The sequence below is a fragment of the Mya arenaria genome, chromosome 15 (genome assembly GCF_026914265.1).
Source record: "Mya arenaria isolate MELC-2E11 chromosome 15, ASM2691426v1".
NCBI lineage: Eukaryota > Metazoa > Mollusca > Bivalvia > Myida > Myidae > Mya > Mya arenaria.
Window position 1 is genome coordinate 15,187,479 of NC_069136.1, and position 19,870 is coordinate 15,207,348.

Genomic DNA, 19,870 nt, shown 5'->3' on the forward strand with positions numbered 1-19,870 from the left:
CAAGTGTCAGAGCATGGTAATTTTGGAGGGTTATCTGGACCATTAGCAATTGTTTTAATAGTCAGTGCATTCCAATTAATATCTTATTATTGTAAAATGAACACTTATTATTTGCCAAATTTCTCTTTGATAAATATTATATTACAACACTGAAAAGTAATGCTTCAAAATAAGACATAGTATAACGTTGCCTGTTGGAACAGAAGTTTTGTGTGTCAATGGTAAATTAATTTTATGATTGTCGCATTTATACATGTAACTTTCTAATATATTTCTCTACTTATTCAGGTGAACAACAAAATGCACGGCCCATACTTCAAAAATGACATAATCAGATCACTAAAGGTGAAGGAAGACATTGTAAGTTACGCCAAGTACAAGTGGCCGCTGCTGTTCTCACGGTTCTACGAGGCGTACAAATTTGCAGGACCAAGCCTTCCAAAGAACGATGTTATAATTGCGGTGAACTGGACGGGTGTGTACGTGGTCGATGATCAGGAGCAGGTTCTGCTGGAGTTGTCTTTCCCTGAAATCACAGCTGTATCCAGTAGCAGGTATGGTATTTTCTGAATTTATTAAAGAAAAAACATGTAGATATTGTCAAAGTTTTTTTTGTTATAGATTTCATTAACATCGTTGCAGTTCAAAATCTGAATCCTTCATTTTTTTTAATTCCAAAGGTTAGCAAATTAAAATTGCACCTGTCAGTCTGTTTGTCTGTCCATCCTTCTGGTTTCTGTGTCCTGGCTGTAACTTTGTTACGCAGGGAATGATTATAAAAGAAATATAGCACATGTGTTTGGTACATATAAGTGAAATTTTGATCAACGAAGAGGCATTTTTATAGTCTTTATATTAGTTAAATCTTAACTAATTTGGCAAGGATTATGAAGAATGCTTTATTAACTTATGCAATAAGAGTGTGTTCTTTGAACTGATATCTTTCAATCCAACTGAATACTATAAACTAACTGCTGTTATTCAGGACTGGCAAGATGCATGGTCAGAGCTTCACCCTGGCGACCGTGAAGAGTGATGAGTTCACGTTTACGTCACCAAACGCGGAGGACATTCGCGACTTGGTCGTTACATTCCTTGAAGGCCTCAAGAAAAGGTCAAAATATGTGATCGCTCTGCAGGACTACTCTGGTCCAGGTACGCATTAACATTTTAAAATTATATTATCTCCATTTTAATGTTATGTTAAAACTTACAGCAGTTAATTGTATAAACTGGTTAATTCCTTGTACTACTCAAAGTTATGCAGGATGTTTATTGATTGGTCAGATACATTGTTATATCCAATAATAACTTCTAACCAATCATACCGCATTTAAATGAGCAAACTAGCCAAAAGATAAACTGTAGATAACTTATCAAAAGTTTGTACAATTGGCCGATTTTTTACCCCATTTTCAAGCAGAAAAAACAACACTGCTTAGAATAATACCAGTATTTGAAAAGTAAAATGTTTTGAAAAGATACCATTTTAAAAATGTTCAGAACTTTCATTGCAAAACTCTTACAAAGATTTCATATCTTGCTCCTAATATCCTATAAATAGTTTATCATGTAAAACTTTGACAGAAATTTTATTAACATTTTCAGATTCATCATTAATAGGAGGTATATTTAGACGAACCTGCAGCCTTGATGTTTTGTCTGATTTACTAATTTAAGAGTTGAATTTGGGACTTTGTCTTTATACTAACCGTTACACCTTTTCTGTTTCAGTTTTTTGTGTTTATAAGGCCTAAAAAAAATTACATTTGGTTTGGGTTACCCGACCCTACCTACGGAATAGGCGCCGACCTTTTATAGTCATTTGAAAAAAAATAATGAAAAACTAAAAAAAAAAAAAAATAATAATTTTTTTTTATTTATTTTTTTGGTGCTTTTCAATATGTAGTTTAAAACCTTAATGCTAATATAGACGATAACTTTAACACCATTCTCCAATGATGAAAATGACATTCTTATATAAAGTCTAATAAAAAAAAAAAATAAAAAAAAAAAAAAAGCCTACCTACCCTACCTATTTTTGAAAAGGATGTAACCTTAACCAAACATATTTTTTTTTAGGCCTAAGCAAAAATTGTTATGTTTGTTTGAATTTAATAGTGTTTGCAAGTGGAGTTATACAGAAAAATAATCTTAATTTGAGAATTTCAAATTGTGTCAAGTTTTTTTCATTGATATGTGAAGTGGGTTTTTTTGTGAGTCATTTTTCTCAAAAGTTGTATGCATTTAGAAAATATAAAATAAATCTAGAATAGATTGAAATTATCAAGTTTAAAGAAATTGTATACAATTTTAGTAATTCAAAACTCTATTACTTTAAGGAAAATAGTGACTACCAATTTAGTAGTTAAAAAACATCATCATTAATTTTTTTTAAACTCTTTCTATGATGATAAAAGTAGTTACCATTATTATCTTTCAACATTTTTAATGACCTATATGTATAGTAGTTGCAATCTACATGTATCCTAATATTCAGACATTTTGCTTAGTTATCGTCTTGTAAACTTAGAACTTTATATACTTCCATTTCTCGTTTCTTGAGGCCATGAGCAGCATTTAAATACTATAGTGTGATAGAGTTATTGCTTCACTTTCCAAGTTATTTTTAGAAAGTTGAATAATTGCCATAAGGAGTATTGGGTGAAGTAACAGTTTTATATCATGTTGTCAAGGACAACGTTCAATAACTATAATGTGTATAAGTGAATGTTGTTATTTAGCAGCACCATACTTATTGCATCGTCAAGTGCCACCTACTTATTACCATTCCAATATGGGGTTTGTGTATAGACAAAATTAAAGAAAACTCTCTCAAAATAATACAAATTAATGTAATTGCAGAATTATATATAGTTCATTAAAATAACTGCAGTCATCACAGCTACATGTATGAACTGCTCATATACTAGAACATTTTACCAATTAAGACTTGGCAGTGTAGCAGTGGTTACAGCCGTTAATTCGTTAATTCATCAAATACTAGTACACTAAACCAGCTAAGACTTGACAGTAAAGCAGTGGTTGAAGAAATTAATTCATCATGTACTAGTCCATTAGACTAATAAAGACTTTTCAGTGTTGAAAAGCTCAAAAGAACAAATAGCTCTTAGGATTCTTCAAGGAAAAGGACCCCATTTTCCAAGTTTGGGAAGGGTGTTGGGAAAGAAATAGATAATCATTGTATTAACAACTAATCAGATTTTTTATTTGTGCAGGTGATAGTTCCAGTTTCCTGAGCTTCCAGAAGGGTGACCTGATTGTGCTTGTGCAGCAGAATGGGGAGACAGTGATGAACTCGGGCTGGTGTATAGGAGAGTGTGTCCGTACAGGGAAACAGGGAGATTTCCCAGCTGAGTGTGTCTATGTTCTTCCCACGATTACCAAACCCCCACCAGAGATTCTGGTAAGACTCAATATAATTTCTGAACAGGTTTATCAAATATTTGTCAATTTATCTGCTTTTATTTCTTTATGCACTTAATGAGTTATCACACAAAGGAGATTGTATGAACTTCAAGTTTAGTACAGAAATGTGTCAGTCAGATTTTTTTTTACCTTTTGATGATTAACAGGCTTCGAGTTAATACTAGTGTTGTTGTTGTATGTGTTATAAGAGATAAAAATAAGCAGTGCTGAGTGAATTTATCAAGAAATGTAAATGCAATCTACACTCAACATCATCTCAACATCATCTCATCAAGTCAATTCCATTATGCCTGTTTGTTTACAGAACCTGTTTGTCCAGTCCACCGACCAATCAATGCTGGTACAGTCTAATGTAGAGGTGGTTGCCGAGACAGGGGAAAAGCCCCATACACTAGAGGAGTACAGCCTGGACCACTTCAGGTAGGGAGGGATATTGAAGAGTGATAAGGGAAAGAACGGATGATTGTGGGTGGGGGGGGATTGGCAGAAGTAGATGAGAGGAGTACAGTCTGGACCACTTCAGGTAGGTAGGGGGTGGGGATGTAGGAGGATGGTGAAGGTTGATAGGGGTAGGGGTATAAAAGTATTATACAGATTGAGAATAAAACCTTTATTTACAGTGTTTGGGTATATATCAGAAGTGTCTTGCAAAAACACAAAACCCATCAGCAATCAATATTAAAACTGCTAAATCAGACTCATGGTTTTCAATAACTGCAAACCAATGTTAACCCTGTCTCAGACTCTCCTATCTGTGCCACATCCCAAGCCTTAATCTGATTCTTCTTTTTCCCAAGGCCTCCAGCAAAACGAACTCTGTCAAAGACACTCCAATCTGCCCGACGTCGCAAGCCGGATGAGCTGTGGCGTTACTCTAAGGAACCCATTCGCCAGCCCCTGTTGAAGAAACTGTTGGGTCGTGAAGAAGTGAGCCAAGAAGCCTGCCTGTGCTTCCTAGATATCCTTTTTATATTCTAAGTGCATGAAATTTATAGTTATACTTCGATAAGTTTTGCAAGAATGTTTAAAAAAAATTAGTGGGTGAAATTAGCACAAGCTTACATTTAGCCCATCACTTATAGTTATAGCCTCATGTCATATGTAGAGCATTGAGTCCCATTTTACACATTAAACATATAAAATTTAATGAATATGAACATTACAATGTAGTTTGAAAGTAAAAGATTTCATCTGTGTTTAATAATTACCAGAACTCCTTATTTGCCAAGACAAAATTGCCAATGCTTAGTCCATTTATAACAATTATTTTATAAATTAGCATTTATTGATTGACTGCAAAATCCCAATAGGATGTCTCAGAAAGTCTCTGAAATGCTAAATGTGTTTCTGAGATGCTTTTTTTTAAGCCTCAGAAATGCATAAATGTTTAACTGATATGAACTTTGAAATACCCTAAATCATATCTCTTCCCTCTCCCCCACAGGGGCTCAGCCCCTTGACCCCAAGGTGACTGTCAACCCCCTGACCCCAGAAAATTTCAGGATTGACAATTTCAGCTAAAACCCCTGTATAATGAATGGTATTATAGTTGTTTATCCTTGACTGTGTGCACCTATACTGAAGTACATGGGTGATCACCCATCTAAACGCGGAAGAATGGCCAATGAACTCACAGACCAGATCTTCGATCCACCACTCAAAACAGTATGTTTTATATCAATAAAAACAATTATTTATTTGCTGTAGTACTTTTATTTATTGATTGCTCTATGATTGAATATAATTGATGATAGGTGATCAACATCAACAGTAGTCAATTATGTTCAACAGTAATCACTTCCCATCAACTTGATCATTTTACTTAAAGGCGCACAATATAGCTTGATGCAATGTTTATGCATTAAAATGTTTAACTCATTTGATTAATGATAATAAATTATCAACAAAAAAGTGTATGATTTCTGTACATCAATCATAATAATATGCTTTTCTTTGGTGTGATAATATAAGTCAATTGACTTACACAGGAAAATGCATTAAAATGAAAAATAAAAATTTGCATCAATCTTTATTGCGCACCTTTAAAGTGCTACGCTTTGATATCATAATTGTAAAAAAAAAGTACCAAAATGTAAAAAAAAAAGTGTAGGAGACCGGGTTCGAACCCGTGTCGCCAAAATTACAGTCCAGCGCGACGGCTTACTCTAACTGGGTGACATAATTAAGCTATACTCCTACCTTGGTAATATCACATGATAACACCGACTAGCCAATCACGCATAAGGAATGAATTCTACCTGGTAGACATACCCAGTAATCTTTTTTAATGGAAAAATGCGAAATAACTGCTAAACTTAGATTAATTGTAAACTATATGGTACTTCAGTTAGTAAGTTTCAATGCATTGTACACATTGATGCCAAGTTTGATGTCAGTTTTCGACAATTTTCTTTTTTTTTCGCTATTTTATCATACGCAGTACAGCCCCTTTAAGATCCGTAAAAGAGATGTGAAAACCATTAAATGAACATGAAACGTTTATTGTTGTCATGACTTGTTTTGCAGTAGTAAAATATAAAAGTCTAAGTTTGATACACCTCCTATCATCTTAATACAATAGCTTAATTTTCTCACTTATAAGGTGAGTGATTGAAGCAATCATTTGTTGAAAGTAGAATCCAGTTACTGGTCATCGGATTGTTTTATTGACAACTGGTGCTTTGTCAATTTAGATGAGCGCTGGTATCCTCATTATACACTCTTGTTGTAGAATACAACTGGAAATAGAGTTGGAATGACATATTCATTCATGATAGTTTTTCACCATTTTTGTATTTACAGGAAATCTTGAAGGATGAGATCTACTGTCAGATTATCAAACAACTGACAGACAACAAGAACAGGTAATATTTTAAGTCTTTACATACTTGATTAAATGTTTGTCTGCAATGGTGCCCATTTTAGTCATTGTGTAGAATGTTTGCTACTGAACTTAGGTTATTGGTCATTGAAGCCTCACATCTTTGTTTTATAGAAGAGTATCAATACACTTTGGAAATATAAATACCGCTTAAATGGACAATTTGTATGCAAGTTTATTCATGATAAACCCATCATCTAGAGAGCTGGATAACTCTATTATTGATGCCTGTAGGATGAGTGCTGATCGTGGCTGGGAGCTGATGTGGCTGATCACTGGTAGTTTTGCCCCCTCCACCAACCTTCTTAAGGAGGTGACGCTCTTCCTAAAGTCGCGGCCCAACGCCCCCACTGCCAATGACTGTGCTTCGAGACTTCAGAAGACTCTCAGGTATTATGTAATTTCTATATCGGTGGTCTGCCGTTTGCGATTTTTGCCAAATGCCTGTCAGCATTAAGGAGGAAACTGATAAGCCCATTTGGCCAATCTAAATCTTCTCACTGGGCAATCAGCTGGGATTGCTATCATGGATTAAATAGAGATCCCGGCTTAATGATTATCCCGTTGAATGTTGTATAATTTTTCAATAAAAGTTTTGAAATATTGTACCGGGGTATTTTTATTGGCTAAAAACACTTGCATGATTTCTTGGTTGTTGGTATTAACAAAGCATTAAGCATTACCAAAACAATCATGAATTTGTTCTTTCACTGTATTCAAAAGATAAGATCTCTAAACAGCTGGAAAAAAACAACGCAAGAATCAAATGAACTTACAAATTGGCAAGTAGGTTCTATCTCCTCTAAGTCCTCATCCTTTCTCACCCAAATTAAGTGTTGAAGCAATTTTTGGAAAACATATATTTATTTTCTTAACAGTTAACAAATAATCAAGAAAAAGATTTATTAAGGGTGTTGAAATTTCTCTTTTTAAATTCAACATAAAAGCAAAATCACAAATTGCTAGCGTTATATTTCTGTTACATTGTCCTACTAGACTTTTAAAAGGGAAATGCTGATAAGCCTGTATGACCCAACAGGCAACAACGTATATATGTCTAAATTCCAAGAAATTAACAAAGATTAGACCAAAGTACACCATAACAGTAAATTTGGGCGTTTTATGTTTGCTATTTTTCAACACTTTATCATGTCATTTATTAGAAGTCTTATGTAATACAACATGGTTAATAACTTCAGGAACGGGACCCGCAAGTACCCACCCCACCAGGTGGAGGTGGAGGCTATACAACACAAGACTACGCAGATCCTCCATAAGGTCTACTTCCCAGATGACTCTGATGAGGTAAGATATCCCTGCTTTTTTGTAGTGGTCAAAATTAAGGAAAAAGCAGTTATCTATTGAGCCATAATAATACTGTTGATTCTTACCAGGCTTCTGTAAAATTAAACATTTCTGAAGCCATGAACTTTGTAGAAGGGGAATAATTCCGGCTTGTTAATTTAGATACAAGATATTTGATATAGCTCTACCAATTATTTCTCCCATTTAAAAAAGAAAAGCAGAGTGGTTACGAATGTCTTTCTCTGCATTGCAGGCATTTGAGGTTGAGTCTAGCACCCGGGCCAAGGACTTCTGCCAGAACATCGCCTCAAAACTGGTCATCAAGTCACCAGAAGGATTCAGTCTCTTTGTCAAGATTGCTGACAAAGGTATCATTTTTGTCCAAATACATAGGGATTTAGTTGTGTTTTTTTTTCGAAGAAACTTAGTCCAGCTATTGCAATAGCCTTGGTGTTGCCATGCACACAATTTTAACATTGGCCATAAGTATTGTTCAAGATATTCAAATGAAACTTGGTACACATGTTGCAAGAGACTTTGAACACAAAAGCAAGGCACATAACTTTGGCTTTGATATTTTTTATAGTTAAGCACCTGAAAATACACGAACAAACAACCATAGGTGTTTACACTGTGAAGCTCTTGTCTTGAATTTTTACTAAATCTACAGTTTATTGATTAGCTTGAAGTTTAAATGAACTTTAATTGAAGTGGATTGTTAATTAACAAAACATGTTTTTATTCACTTACTGACTCATATAATTGTTGTATAGCAATCAAGAATCATAATATCAGGGGAGATAACCAGTCTTTTAAAGTCTTCCATTGCTTCACAAATGTTCATCAAACTTGGTATAACTTGCAGTTATCAGTGTGCCAGAAGGGGACTTCATCTTTGACTTTGTGAGACATCTGATTGACTGGATCCGCAAGGCCAGGCCGACAAGAGATGGTAAGTTGTACTAAAAAGGCTCCTGTGCTCTTGTTTGCAAGCTGGTTTGGCAGTCATCACTGTAGTAGGATGACAGGAGATGGTAAATTTAGTATTCTACATGGTAACATTTGCAAATGAAATACTTTCAAAGGTTATAATTGATATTACATGTACTTTGGTGTTATAAAAAATGTCATATCACTGCTTACATACATGACTGAAAATGTTTAGTATCTAAATATTTTCAAATCATCCTAGTGTGCATATTTATTTCATTACAATGTTCTTGTTTGTCAAGTTAGTCAAGTTTTATTGATAAGCCTTAGTGCCATGGTCATTATGCAAGACATTAACTATGGCAACAACTCTAAAACAAATCAAGACATTTAAATGGAACTTTATAAACATGTTGCCATGGACAATGCACACATAACAAATGTATACAGTCATGTAGCAAGGTCATTTGCTCTGCATCATTCTTGTGCCTTCCAATGCCTCTATGTTCCTCAATATGCTATGTTTATTTCCAGGTACGGTCCCCCAGTTCACCTACCAGGTGTTCTTCATGAAGAAACTGTGGACTAACCTCGTGCCAGGCAAGGACCTGAACGCTGACCTCATCTTCCATTACCACCAGGTTTGTTATGATGTACAGGGTTGTTTGGGACTTCTTCATAACTCACGCTTGATATAGAAGACAGTGAAATTTAATAATTAATGCTAGTGTGGACCTCTCATCCAAGAGGTCATGGGTTTGATCCCCATCAGGGTTAAAAATATTAGGTCCTTAAAGTGGCACTCTTATTCAAAATCAATGCATACACATGTATAACAAACATCTGATGTAAACCCTTAAATAGTAGTATTTTTTTTTAAATAATTCTGTATTAAAATAATAAATAAACATGCATACTGTGTATTAGCATCATTGTGCATTGTTTGTGCATTGTCAATGCTGTTCTTAATGTGTGAAGGTGTGCAAATCTCCCTCTGCCTTTAAGCGGAGTACAATATACTTTGCCTTTGTATTTAATATCACATGGTTTACAATAACAATTGCTGTTTTCAGGATTCATTTAAAAATCAACAATGTAAACAAACATCATGGCTTACTGATTTGACCATTTTCACTGCATTTTATCTTTGGTATTAGAGTTCTTAAGTTTGTGTGTGTGTTTTGCCTGTGTCCTATCTATGGGTGCGTCCTATACACAAGCATTTACGTTATTTCTGTTTATTACCAGCAAACCAAATAAGTGTTTTTGTGCTACTTACATTTAATATGTTTTTCATTAATATTATCCAGGAGTTGCCAAAACTACTGCGGGGCTATCACAAATGCAGTACAGGAGAATCGGCGAGACTAGCTGCCCTCATCTATCGGGTGAAGTTTGGCGAGAACAAGACCGGCCTGCAGAACCTACCGTAAGTGTAACGCAAGCATATAACCAGCTTAATAGAATAATTATAGTCTATTGTTATTTCACTGTCTTAAACCTGAATTTACTATGGTTTTGGGTGTTCCATAACTTGATATAATTAAGAAAATTGAATTTACCTATTAGTTTAGCTGTGTACTACCCACACAGCATACAAGACTACATTTTCATGAATTAAAACGGAGCTTGAGGCTGAGCAAGATTTAAAGGATAATGTTGTTATTGCTTGTTTTACATTTGTTGTAGGATGAATAAGTTTAAATTATAAATTGTATACCTTATATACTGTGTACTGTATGTCATGAAATTATGTTCCATGTTTACAGGAGAATCTTGCGTGAACTGGTCCCAGCTGATATGATCAAAGCCCAGTCTCCTGATGAGTGGAAGAGGGTAAGTCTTGATATTACCAAATATTTATTTCAGATTTGCCTGTTTTTCAAAGAAAAATGTAGAGGTATTGTCATAGCCATGGTGCCGTTGATGTTGCAGTAATGACATGCAATTTTTTAACCTTGGTCAAGAACTCTTATTAAGTATTCTACTCACATCCTTGGATAAAACTCCTGTTTCATTTATTTAAATGTTCCAAAGCAAGAAGCATAACATAGCTTCAAGGCAAAATATTTCAAGATGATAAAGGTGAAGTATTTCTCAAGGATACAGGCCATGAGGGCATTTGTCAAATGCTTCACCTAGTAACTTAAGTTACCATTGATGGATTAAGTAATGAAAGTTGGCTTGTAGGCAGCTTATGTTAAGAGATAGCTTTGGATTGCTTATATAGGGGACAGGGTCAAGGTCACTGATACTAGAAATAGAAAAAAAAGGTTTCAAGCCAAAAACTTAAGTTAGAATTGATGGATAGTAATGGTATTTGGTGTGTAGGTAGCTTATGTTAAGAGCTAATTTGGGATTTCTTTTGAGTAGGTCGGGGTCAAGGTCACTGAATAACTTAAGTTGAAATTGATGAATAGTAATGAAAGTTGGTGTTAAGTTAGCTTTTGTGAAGAGCTAGTTTGGGCTTATGAGCGGATGAGGTTAAGGTCCAGGTCATTGTTACTGAGAATAGAAAAATGGTTTCTGTCCAGCAACTTTAGTTAGAATTCATGGAAAATAAACACATTAGGTTCTTCTAGTTTTTCTGAGAATACACCGAAAATTTAAGCAAAAAAATTTACAAAATATTTCATGAGAATACAAATACAGGCCAAATATTCCACAACCATTTCCTGATCATACAGGTGAAATATTTCTTAAAAGTGAAGTATTTCCTACAAATGGGAAAAAAAAAACAGGAAAATATTTTACAAAATATTTCCTAAGAAGACCTTCAAAATATTTCAGGATGATGCAGGGATTTTCCTGATGCAGGGATGGCTCTTAAAAGTTATAATCTACCTTTCAATTATTTAAAAGCATTACCTATTGAATGTTATTTTTTTGTGGTTTGCAGGCTATTGTTAGTGAGTTCAACAATGACGGTGGAAAGAGCCAGGAAGATGCCAAGGTGGAGTTTCTCAAGGTCATTTACAAGTGGCCCACATTCGGCTCAGCTTTCTTCGAGGTCAAGGTAAGTTATCAGGTTAATTCTAAATCTCAACTTATTCCAACTTTGTTTATCCATTGAAGTAAATAAAGGTGTTTAGTCGAAAAATTTGCAATTTCATACACAAGGTGCACTATGGGGACACCCGATCAACGAATGTAGGACAAAAAAACGACAGATCAAGAATCAAAGGACAAGACACCAGATGATTCCATTAAAAGAAAAAAAGAAAAATTGTCATAAACCTATATAAAATTGTAACTTTCACAGTTTTTGCCTATTTTTCTAATTCAAAATTTACTGGGTTTGTCTACCACGTAAATCCCAGGAAATGTTTAAAAATAGCGTCGGTATATGTATTTGTAGTGAACATGGGACTTGCACATGCTGAATATACACAATATAGACTGGAAAACTATTATGTGCTATTTTTTAAGGGGTAAACTCTGACAGCTGAGACAGCGACAAAATGTTCCTTAAATTATGTAAAATGCTGTAATATCGGCCTCATACTAGTTTGTATTGATAGTTCTAGACTTGTTAAATTGGGCAAATACTGTATCTGCAGATTTTGGGACCATCTGATGTCTAGTTCTTTAAGGCAACTTATTTAAATCGATGTTTATTTGCAAATACAAACTAACTGTGTCTTAATCCGTTAAATGAAACTGTTTATTTCAAAATAAATCACATTTTAGTACTTGGGCGCTTTACCAGTTCGTAAAAAAGATTGTACTTTATGAAGTGTTGAGATGAGGGTTCCACAGTCAGACACACCTGCAGCAGACCCCATTGTTGTTGAGTTCTGAATTATAGCATTTCATGAGTTTACTGAAAGTAATGTTGTTTTCTTCAGCAAACGACAGAGCCCAACTACCCAGAAATCCTGCTGATTGCCATCAACAAGAATGGAGTCAACCTTATACATCCTCACACCAAGGTAACCAACCCTTTGATGCAAATCCTTCAGTTTTAAGTGAATTAGAATACAACCTACATTTTAAGCCAATGAAATTGGAGATAAGCAATCATTAAGTACTAGGCTTTATCATTAAGAATTTCAACCTCCGCTGCTGTTTAAAGGTTCGCCCACTGTCACTCATCCGATACACAATCACTCGTTTGCTACACTCACTCTGTCCATTCTTAATCATTAAAATTTTGATTCATTTCATCTAACTATTAACTAATAGGCTGTTTGTTTAGGACTTTTTTAAAGGAAACCAAAGTGATTAATGACAAGGAATGAATTGCGAGGTTGATGTCATTATCGGGGTATGAACGCAATTGGGCTGGTCTAAGTGTGTGGAGTCCGAATTTATAATAATCACTCTTGTTGGCACAATGCTACACAAATGGGTAGTCTTTGTTGTGGGGAGTACCTAAAAATGAGAAAACCCAGTTGTCTGAATTGGTGACCACAAACCAAAATCACATGCGCCCAAGGGGGGAATCAAACCAAGGACATCATGGAGAAAAGCAAGTGCTCTTACCTGACAAATGAACAAGTTATATTCTGAATGACAAATCAAACTGTAAGTTTATGAAATAAGAACCTTTTACCAATAAATTGACAAATTATCTTTAAAATATATGATCTGATGTGTACAAATTGGCTATTGTTTGTTTAGGACATTCTGGCCACTCATCCGTTCACGAAGATCTCAAACTGGAGCAGTGGTAACACGTACTTCCACATGACCATTGGGAACCTGCTTCGTGGATCAAAGCTCCTGTGTGAAACTTCTGTGGTATGCAAGTGTTTCTACCCATCCTTATCAGTATTCTACTGTTATTTATAAAGAAGTTGATCAAGTTATTGTCGTAGAGAAGTATATGCACTTATGTATGGTTCAAGCATCATCTTTGTATGGTACTGTTAGTAATAAACCTCCAAAGTGAAAATGAATAATTTTGTGGTAAAGTTAGTACAGCTGAAACACGTTGAATTGATATCCCAGGGACTCCCCTTACGCCCTTACATGGAGTAAAAATAAATTGCATTATATCTAGTTTGAGCTAAGGAGGAAGTCGAGCCAAGCAATATCAGCCAATGGGATTTGACTGTATTGGTATTAATCAGTATTTGATATGAAAATGTGTCATAATATTTAATTATAATAATCATATTTAGTATTATGATACAGTACTATGATATAATATTATATAAATATCATATGGCAGCATGTGTGACATTGATATTGTCAACCTGAGAGCAGAATGTCACCCGAGGCGTTAGCAAATTACAATTATGCTAAAAATCCTTCAAAAACTGACAATTCCTATCTTCTGAGATTTTGTTTACACATTGAATAGTGACATTACTGCTGTATGTGTATAAGGGAGCCAATCATGTCATGATTTAGCTATAATATTGAAGCAGTTATTTGCCTTATATGACATTCAAAATATCACTGCGGTCACATGATCTGACAGTGAATTTTTCGCTTGGTCACATGTCAAAAAGATTGAAAATGTTTCTGATAGTCAAAATAGCTCTTTTTCGGGTAGTGGGACATTTACCATTGTAGACAAAAGTGAGGTATAATAATGGATAATGTCCCACTTTCAGAATGCTTTCAAACACAATAACTTTCATAACTATCTGTGTTAAGGAATACAATGTTGTTTTTCCAGGGCTACAAGATGGATGATCTGCTCACCTCCTACATAAGCCTTATGTTGACAAACATGAACAAGCAACGCACATCACGACGATAAACAGAACATAGTATATAAGCAGAAGTCATCAAGATGATAAACGGAACATTTTGAACAAACAGCGCACATCATGATGATGAACCGAACACTGTGGAAGTACATCATGAAGAAAAACTGACATCACAATGATAAATCAAGATTTGTGAAAGTATACTGTGACGATAAAAAATCATAAACCAAGTAATATTGCCAACTATGATCATGAACCCATGCAGCGTACATCTCTATGTCTAAAATAAATGCGCTTCATGATGATAAAACAACGCACATCACGTTTATCGGCCGAGCTACGTCTGCAACAACAATGTCATTTCTCCTACACCTATTTGAGAACTGCAACAAGGCTGTGGAGAGTACTAAAATGTTCAAACAATTAAACACTATTTACGTGTATAGATCTTTTATAAGTATGGCATTATTATAAAAGATTGTTAAAAATTATCTTCATATTCAAATGCATGCATAGAGATGCACATTTGAGCATTAAAATTAATATATTTCACAAAAATGTAGCTGAATTATCATTTATTCCATATAAACGCACTGTAGAGATATTTTAATGACCATGAATGCTTACATGTATTTAGATTTTGTTCATATCATAAAATAGTTTTTTTTTATCAGGCCACTTAAATGGGAAAATACACTTGCATAATGATGCTTGGAGTATTATTATTATTAAAATCTTCATTGTTCACGCTTATGTCTCGACCAATGGGATTGCCAAAAGTTGTATCTGCTGGTAATGTGAATACCTCGACAGGGTTAGTTTATGCATATGACGTTACAATATATATAAACTAGTATATGAAACACGTGTATTCACAACAGTATTGATGAAAAGCTTAAAGGGTAACATAATTAATATTTTATCGGAAAAGTATTTCATATGTAGATTGCATAAAACATCAAATATAATCCTACATTTACAAATTGGGCCAATTTTTCGGAACTTTTTAACAAAGTTAACAATTAAAAATGGATTAACTTTTTTTATGATACCAGTATGCTCATATATTTATATAAAACACATACAGACAAAACATGTGTCTCAAAAAGTGTTAGAAACACTGCAGATCGAACTGTCATGTGACCATGAGAGTTCCAAAGCAAGTTTAAAGACTTGAAAGATAACAAAAATGACATTTACAACAATCGGCAGATTGTTTAGAACAAATTTGTTAACAGCATTGTCGTTACCGTTTAAAAGTGAAATATTTTATGATGTGCTGATTTATTTGAGTAAAAGAAACATAGCTGAATCAGTTGTATCACTATTTGTGCAAAGTACCACAGATCAAATGTGATTCCATGAAACTTTCAAAGTATTAGAGGTTTGAAAGTTAACAACGATCTAATTAACAATGTTGTTAACTTTAATAATGTTCTGAACAATCGGCCCATCGTTAACTTTAACTCGGTTCTTAACAATGATGATCCCATTAACCTGCTGGTAGAATCCGTGAGGGGCAATCGAAATCCAGGAATATAGTGCCATTAGGAATATTTTTATGAATGCATTTACAAAGAAATGTAACTATTTCAGTTAGTTTATCACAGAAAATACTTGTACAAATAAATCATTTCTGTCATATATGGGCCTGATATTAATATATTTTGATATATTAGTTTGATTGTTATTTCTCAAAATGAACATTCCAGATTACTTGTGTAATAAGAGTTTTAATGTATACATGTACATCACACACTTGTTATGTTCTGCCTAGGAAGAACTAGATGTTAAAAGCCCATAAAATTTAATGTATATATATATATACATTTTCTTGCCTTGTGAAGTGTAATTTCAGGTTCCCATTTTTCAGTCTTAATATGATTGGTCATCACAATTTGTATAGAGTATATTTTTATGCCCCCACAAAGTGGCGGCATATAGGGTTGCCCTTGTCCGTACGTACATCTGTCTGTCTGTACGTACGTACGTCCCGAAGATTGTTTCCGATCTAATTCTTGAAAACTGTTTGTCCAATCCTCACCAAACTTTAAACACATGTTTGTGACCATAATATCTTGATCAAGTTCGATAGTCATGGAAATCGCTTTAGTCATTTAGGAGTTACGGCCCTTTTTTGCCAAAAATACTTCAAAAATATATGTTTCCAATCTAATTCTTGAAAAGTATGTGTCCAATCCTCACCAAACTTTACATACATGATTGTGACCATAATATCTTGATCAAGTTCGATAGCTATGGAAATCGCTTTTGTCATTTAGGAGTTACGGCCCTTTATTTGCAAAAAAAGACTTGAGATTATCCTGAATAATCATTATGGCTTATTTTCTGTGACAAAAAATCGAAGTGGGGGCATCCGTGTCCTATGGACACATTTTTTTTGTCTACATGAAAACCAGTAAGCTTTACATGTAAAATTCACAAATTGATGTTCTTTCCGATTGGTATGACTCTAAATCATAATTAAATATGCTATCGATATTTACCTACTTCGTTAACAAATGAGTATATATTGAATCCAATCCATCTGCATTCATTTTATCAAGTGTTATCATGTGACTATTAAATATCTCCATTGGTTTACAAGTTATGATGATTCATGCATTTCAGGATGATACAGCATAATATCATTTCATCTGATGTAGGTTCTTACCATTCTCGTACACCAGAGGGATATTGATGTTATGTGTTAGATTGATCATTATCAAACCTCTGATGAATGAGAATGGTTCTTACTTGAAATTGCATTCAGAATGAACCCATAGGAACTTCCATTTTTTGAATAAATGATTTCATTTTGTTTTTCTGTCTCTTTACCAGCATAATGACACATGCTCGATAATTTAAAAAACTACTTCTACATCTATAAGCCTTGACATGTATATCATATATTTTCACCGTGCTAAAACATTGTAAAAACATTCACTATTTTTGATGAATGATTGTCAAATATTCAATATATATTTATATGCATACTTATTCTTTCATTTTTGTTAGATGCCAGTGTAACTTTTATACATATGTTTGTTGATTACCCTGTTGTCCAAAAGAATATATATTTAAGGCCACAATTAATGAATGGTTTGTTTGGCATTTCCAAACAGATTCACTGAAATACATGCCATTCAAAAACTACTCAAGTGGTCAAAGTTGCAGCATGCGGGTGAGTGGGCGGACTGATGGGCGGGTTTCATCCAGTTTGTTGTCTGATCAATAAGCCGTTGTTTTATCATCACCAAAGTTGGTCAGAATTTCCAAAGTTGGTCAGAACTTTCATGGGCATTATAATATCTTGTTCACTACTGAATTAAGGTAGTAAAATGTATAAACATAAATCTTCCTGCCTTCCTTAAACACCTTAGAATGTGGGTCAAAAACACAAAACAAACTATTTATTCATTGTGGCCTAAACATAGAATTACATTGTACATGTAAGGTTTGGTGAGCGTTTTTGGCTGGCAATGGATGTGTTGTAGGCAAATTTGTATGAGTGTTTAGTGTGGTAACATACATACTATGTATATAGTGTGGTAACATACATATTATGTATATAATTTATGAATATTTGTATTTATATTATTATGTCCCTTACTTTAAAGGTACCATATTGTACATGTATATTGCTAATACTATATTTGTTTTTTTTGTTTTTGTTTGTTTGGTATACAGTTGTTTGACAATAGTTTGTATTGAGCTTTATGCGGAGTTTACTATTGATTCTTGACTTGTGTATTGTGTTATTGACATGTATTATGAACATGCATGCTGACATGTATATAAATGCCTTTTTCACCAGACACTCCTAACTTGGCCTAGCTCAAAATTTCCTGGGGACACATGCCAAGTATATCATTCCAAGTTGTCATCTGAGGTGTTATTGCCAAAATCTCATATCCTTGGGTGGTATTCAATACACAGCTTAAGTCAATCTTACGGTCATACATGATTGACTTCATTCACTACATAGGTCAGTTATTTATATCACGCAATCTGCTTAGCTACATCGTTCTGAGATCCAGTTAAGACCAATATTGAATACCACCCCTGGGGCGATATTACAGAAGCATCTGAAGTGAAATCTTATACTATTCCTTTACCCTGACACTTTTGTTTACTGATATAGTAAACATGTAGGATATTTCTGGAAACATTTAGATAAATAAATGAGTATTACTAATATATATTTTATGCCATAGTGGTTAAAACATCTTGCAGTTCTAATAGGTTATTGCAAATATATTAATATTGAGTTTTATATGTGAAACCATTAAATCTTTTATTTAGGATGCTTCTGTTATACGGGCCCCAATGTTAATGACCTTCCCTAATGAAGTTTGGGCTCCTTTCAGTCTCTTGCAACCCCCTTATAAGATATTTAAGCCCCATGTAAAATCTGAATACATGTTCCTTTTTTCAGAAAAATCAACTTTTGTGATGTATTCAATCACATTATATTTTTATAATGGCAACACATTCCAAACATAATTATTCCAAATTGTTGTACAAGTTGTTTACGCCAAATCCCCTGTCCTGATGTTTCATTCCCTGTCCCAGATTTCTAATATACAATGTAGTTTTGGCTGCAAGCCCTACACTTTTTTTCACAAAGACCAAATCTTGTGATTTACTGAATAATAATAGGTACGGAGTAGAGAATATTGGATTAAATCTGTCTGCTTTACTTATTGACTGCGTAGAAGCAAAACCCCTGGTGGGAAACTGTATACTTGAAGTCAAGCAGGCTCTTTGGATTAAGCTTATCGCAAACACTCATAAGATGAATATTAATACTTCAAGCATTTCTAAAAAATAAAACCCAAATGCAGCCAAATGATTTTCAAAATTTGTTTTCACAATTTCTGTGATAGTTTGCACCATAAGATTTGATATAGATTTTGTAGCAGATTCCCACGTTATGTCCCTTACATAATAGTTTATATTATATATTCCAATCTACATTCTAGCAGAAACGTTTGTTTATGTATGTTTGTGTATGTCGCAGGCATATCAAAGTGTTGTTTATATATCAAAGGCAATAAACTTAAAATTTCAATTGAATTGTTATCCATTTTTAGAGTGTATCATTTTCGAAGAAAAAAAATGTTTGTCTTGGGAGTAGAAATGAATGTGTTATTGGTACCAGTCATACTACCATAGCACTAGCTCCCTAAGTCGGCAGTGAGATTACTTTAACATTGGTAATAACTGGAAAACCGTTTAAGACCTGAAACATATTGCCAGGGACAATGCACACTTTTAAAGCAAGGCCAGAACTCTGGCTTTATTAATTGTAATGCTCCTGTTTGGATGTGAAACGCAACAGACGAGCGTTGTATATAGAGAGTCTGACAGATTTATTGTGTATATGACCTAGGTCAATCTAGTGAATTTGACAGATATTGTGTACATGACCAAGGTCTATCTATAGAGATACATTGTGTACATGGCCAAGGTCTATCTATAGAGATACATTGTGTACATGGCCAAGGTCTATCTATAGAGATACATTGTGTACCTGGACAAGGTCTGTCTAGAGATATGTTATTTACATTGCCAAGGTCTATCTAGAGAAACATTGTGTACATGGCCAAGGTCTATCTAGAGATGCATTGTGTACATG

At 34.2% G+C, this 19,870-nt stretch overlaps 1 protein-coding gene across 8 annotated transcripts in view; it reads left to right on the forward strand.

The window, feature by feature from the left end:
• Positions 1 to 19,303, forward strand: part of LOC128218882 (myosin-VIIa-like) — a 69,638-nt gene extending 50,335 nt beyond the window's left edge. For 6 of the 8 annotated variants that reach the window (XM_052926627.1, XM_052926633.1, XM_052926635.1 and 3 more), the window contains 19 exons: positions 289 to 554; positions 986 to 1,155; positions 1,609 to 1,626; positions 3,240 to 3,427; positions 3,755 to 3,870; positions 4,248 to 4,408; positions 5,024 to 5,115; positions 6,253 to 6,314; positions 6,566 to 6,721; positions 7,531 to 7,636; positions 7,890 to 8,004; positions 8,502 to 8,588; positions 9,101 to 9,207; positions 9,877 to 9,995; positions 10,336 to 10,402; positions 11,466 to 11,582; positions 12,415 to 12,498; positions 13,190 to 13,309; positions 14,196 to 19,303. In XM_052926627.1, coding sequence (XP_052782587.1) covers positions 289 to 554; positions 986 to 1,155; positions 1,609 to 1,626; positions 3,240 to 3,427; positions 3,755 to 3,870; positions 4,248 to 4,408; positions 5,024 to 5,115; positions 6,253 to 6,314; positions 6,566 to 6,721; positions 7,531 to 7,636; positions 7,890 to 8,004; positions 8,502 to 8,588; positions 9,101 to 9,207; positions 9,877 to 9,995; positions 10,336 to 10,402; positions 11,466 to 11,582; positions 12,415 to 12,498; positions 13,190 to 13,309; positions 14,196 to 14,279 — 2,235 coding nt within the window. In that variant the 3' untranslated portion in view covers positions 14,280 to 19,303. The remainder of the gene's footprint in view (positions 1 to 288; positions 555 to 985; positions 1,156 to 1,608; positions 1,627 to 3,239; positions 3,428 to 3,754; positions 3,871 to 4,247; positions 4,409 to 5,023; positions 5,116 to 6,252; positions 6,315 to 6,565; positions 6,722 to 7,530; positions 7,637 to 7,889; positions 8,005 to 8,501; positions 8,589 to 9,100; positions 9,208 to 9,876; positions 9,996 to 10,335; positions 10,403 to 11,465; positions 11,583 to 12,414; positions 12,499 to 13,189; positions 13,310 to 14,195) is intronic. The other 2 variants (XM_052926631.1, XM_052926634.1) reach the window with 1 other exon arrangement.
• The last annotated feature ends 567 nt before the right edge of the window (positions 19,304 to 19,870 follow it).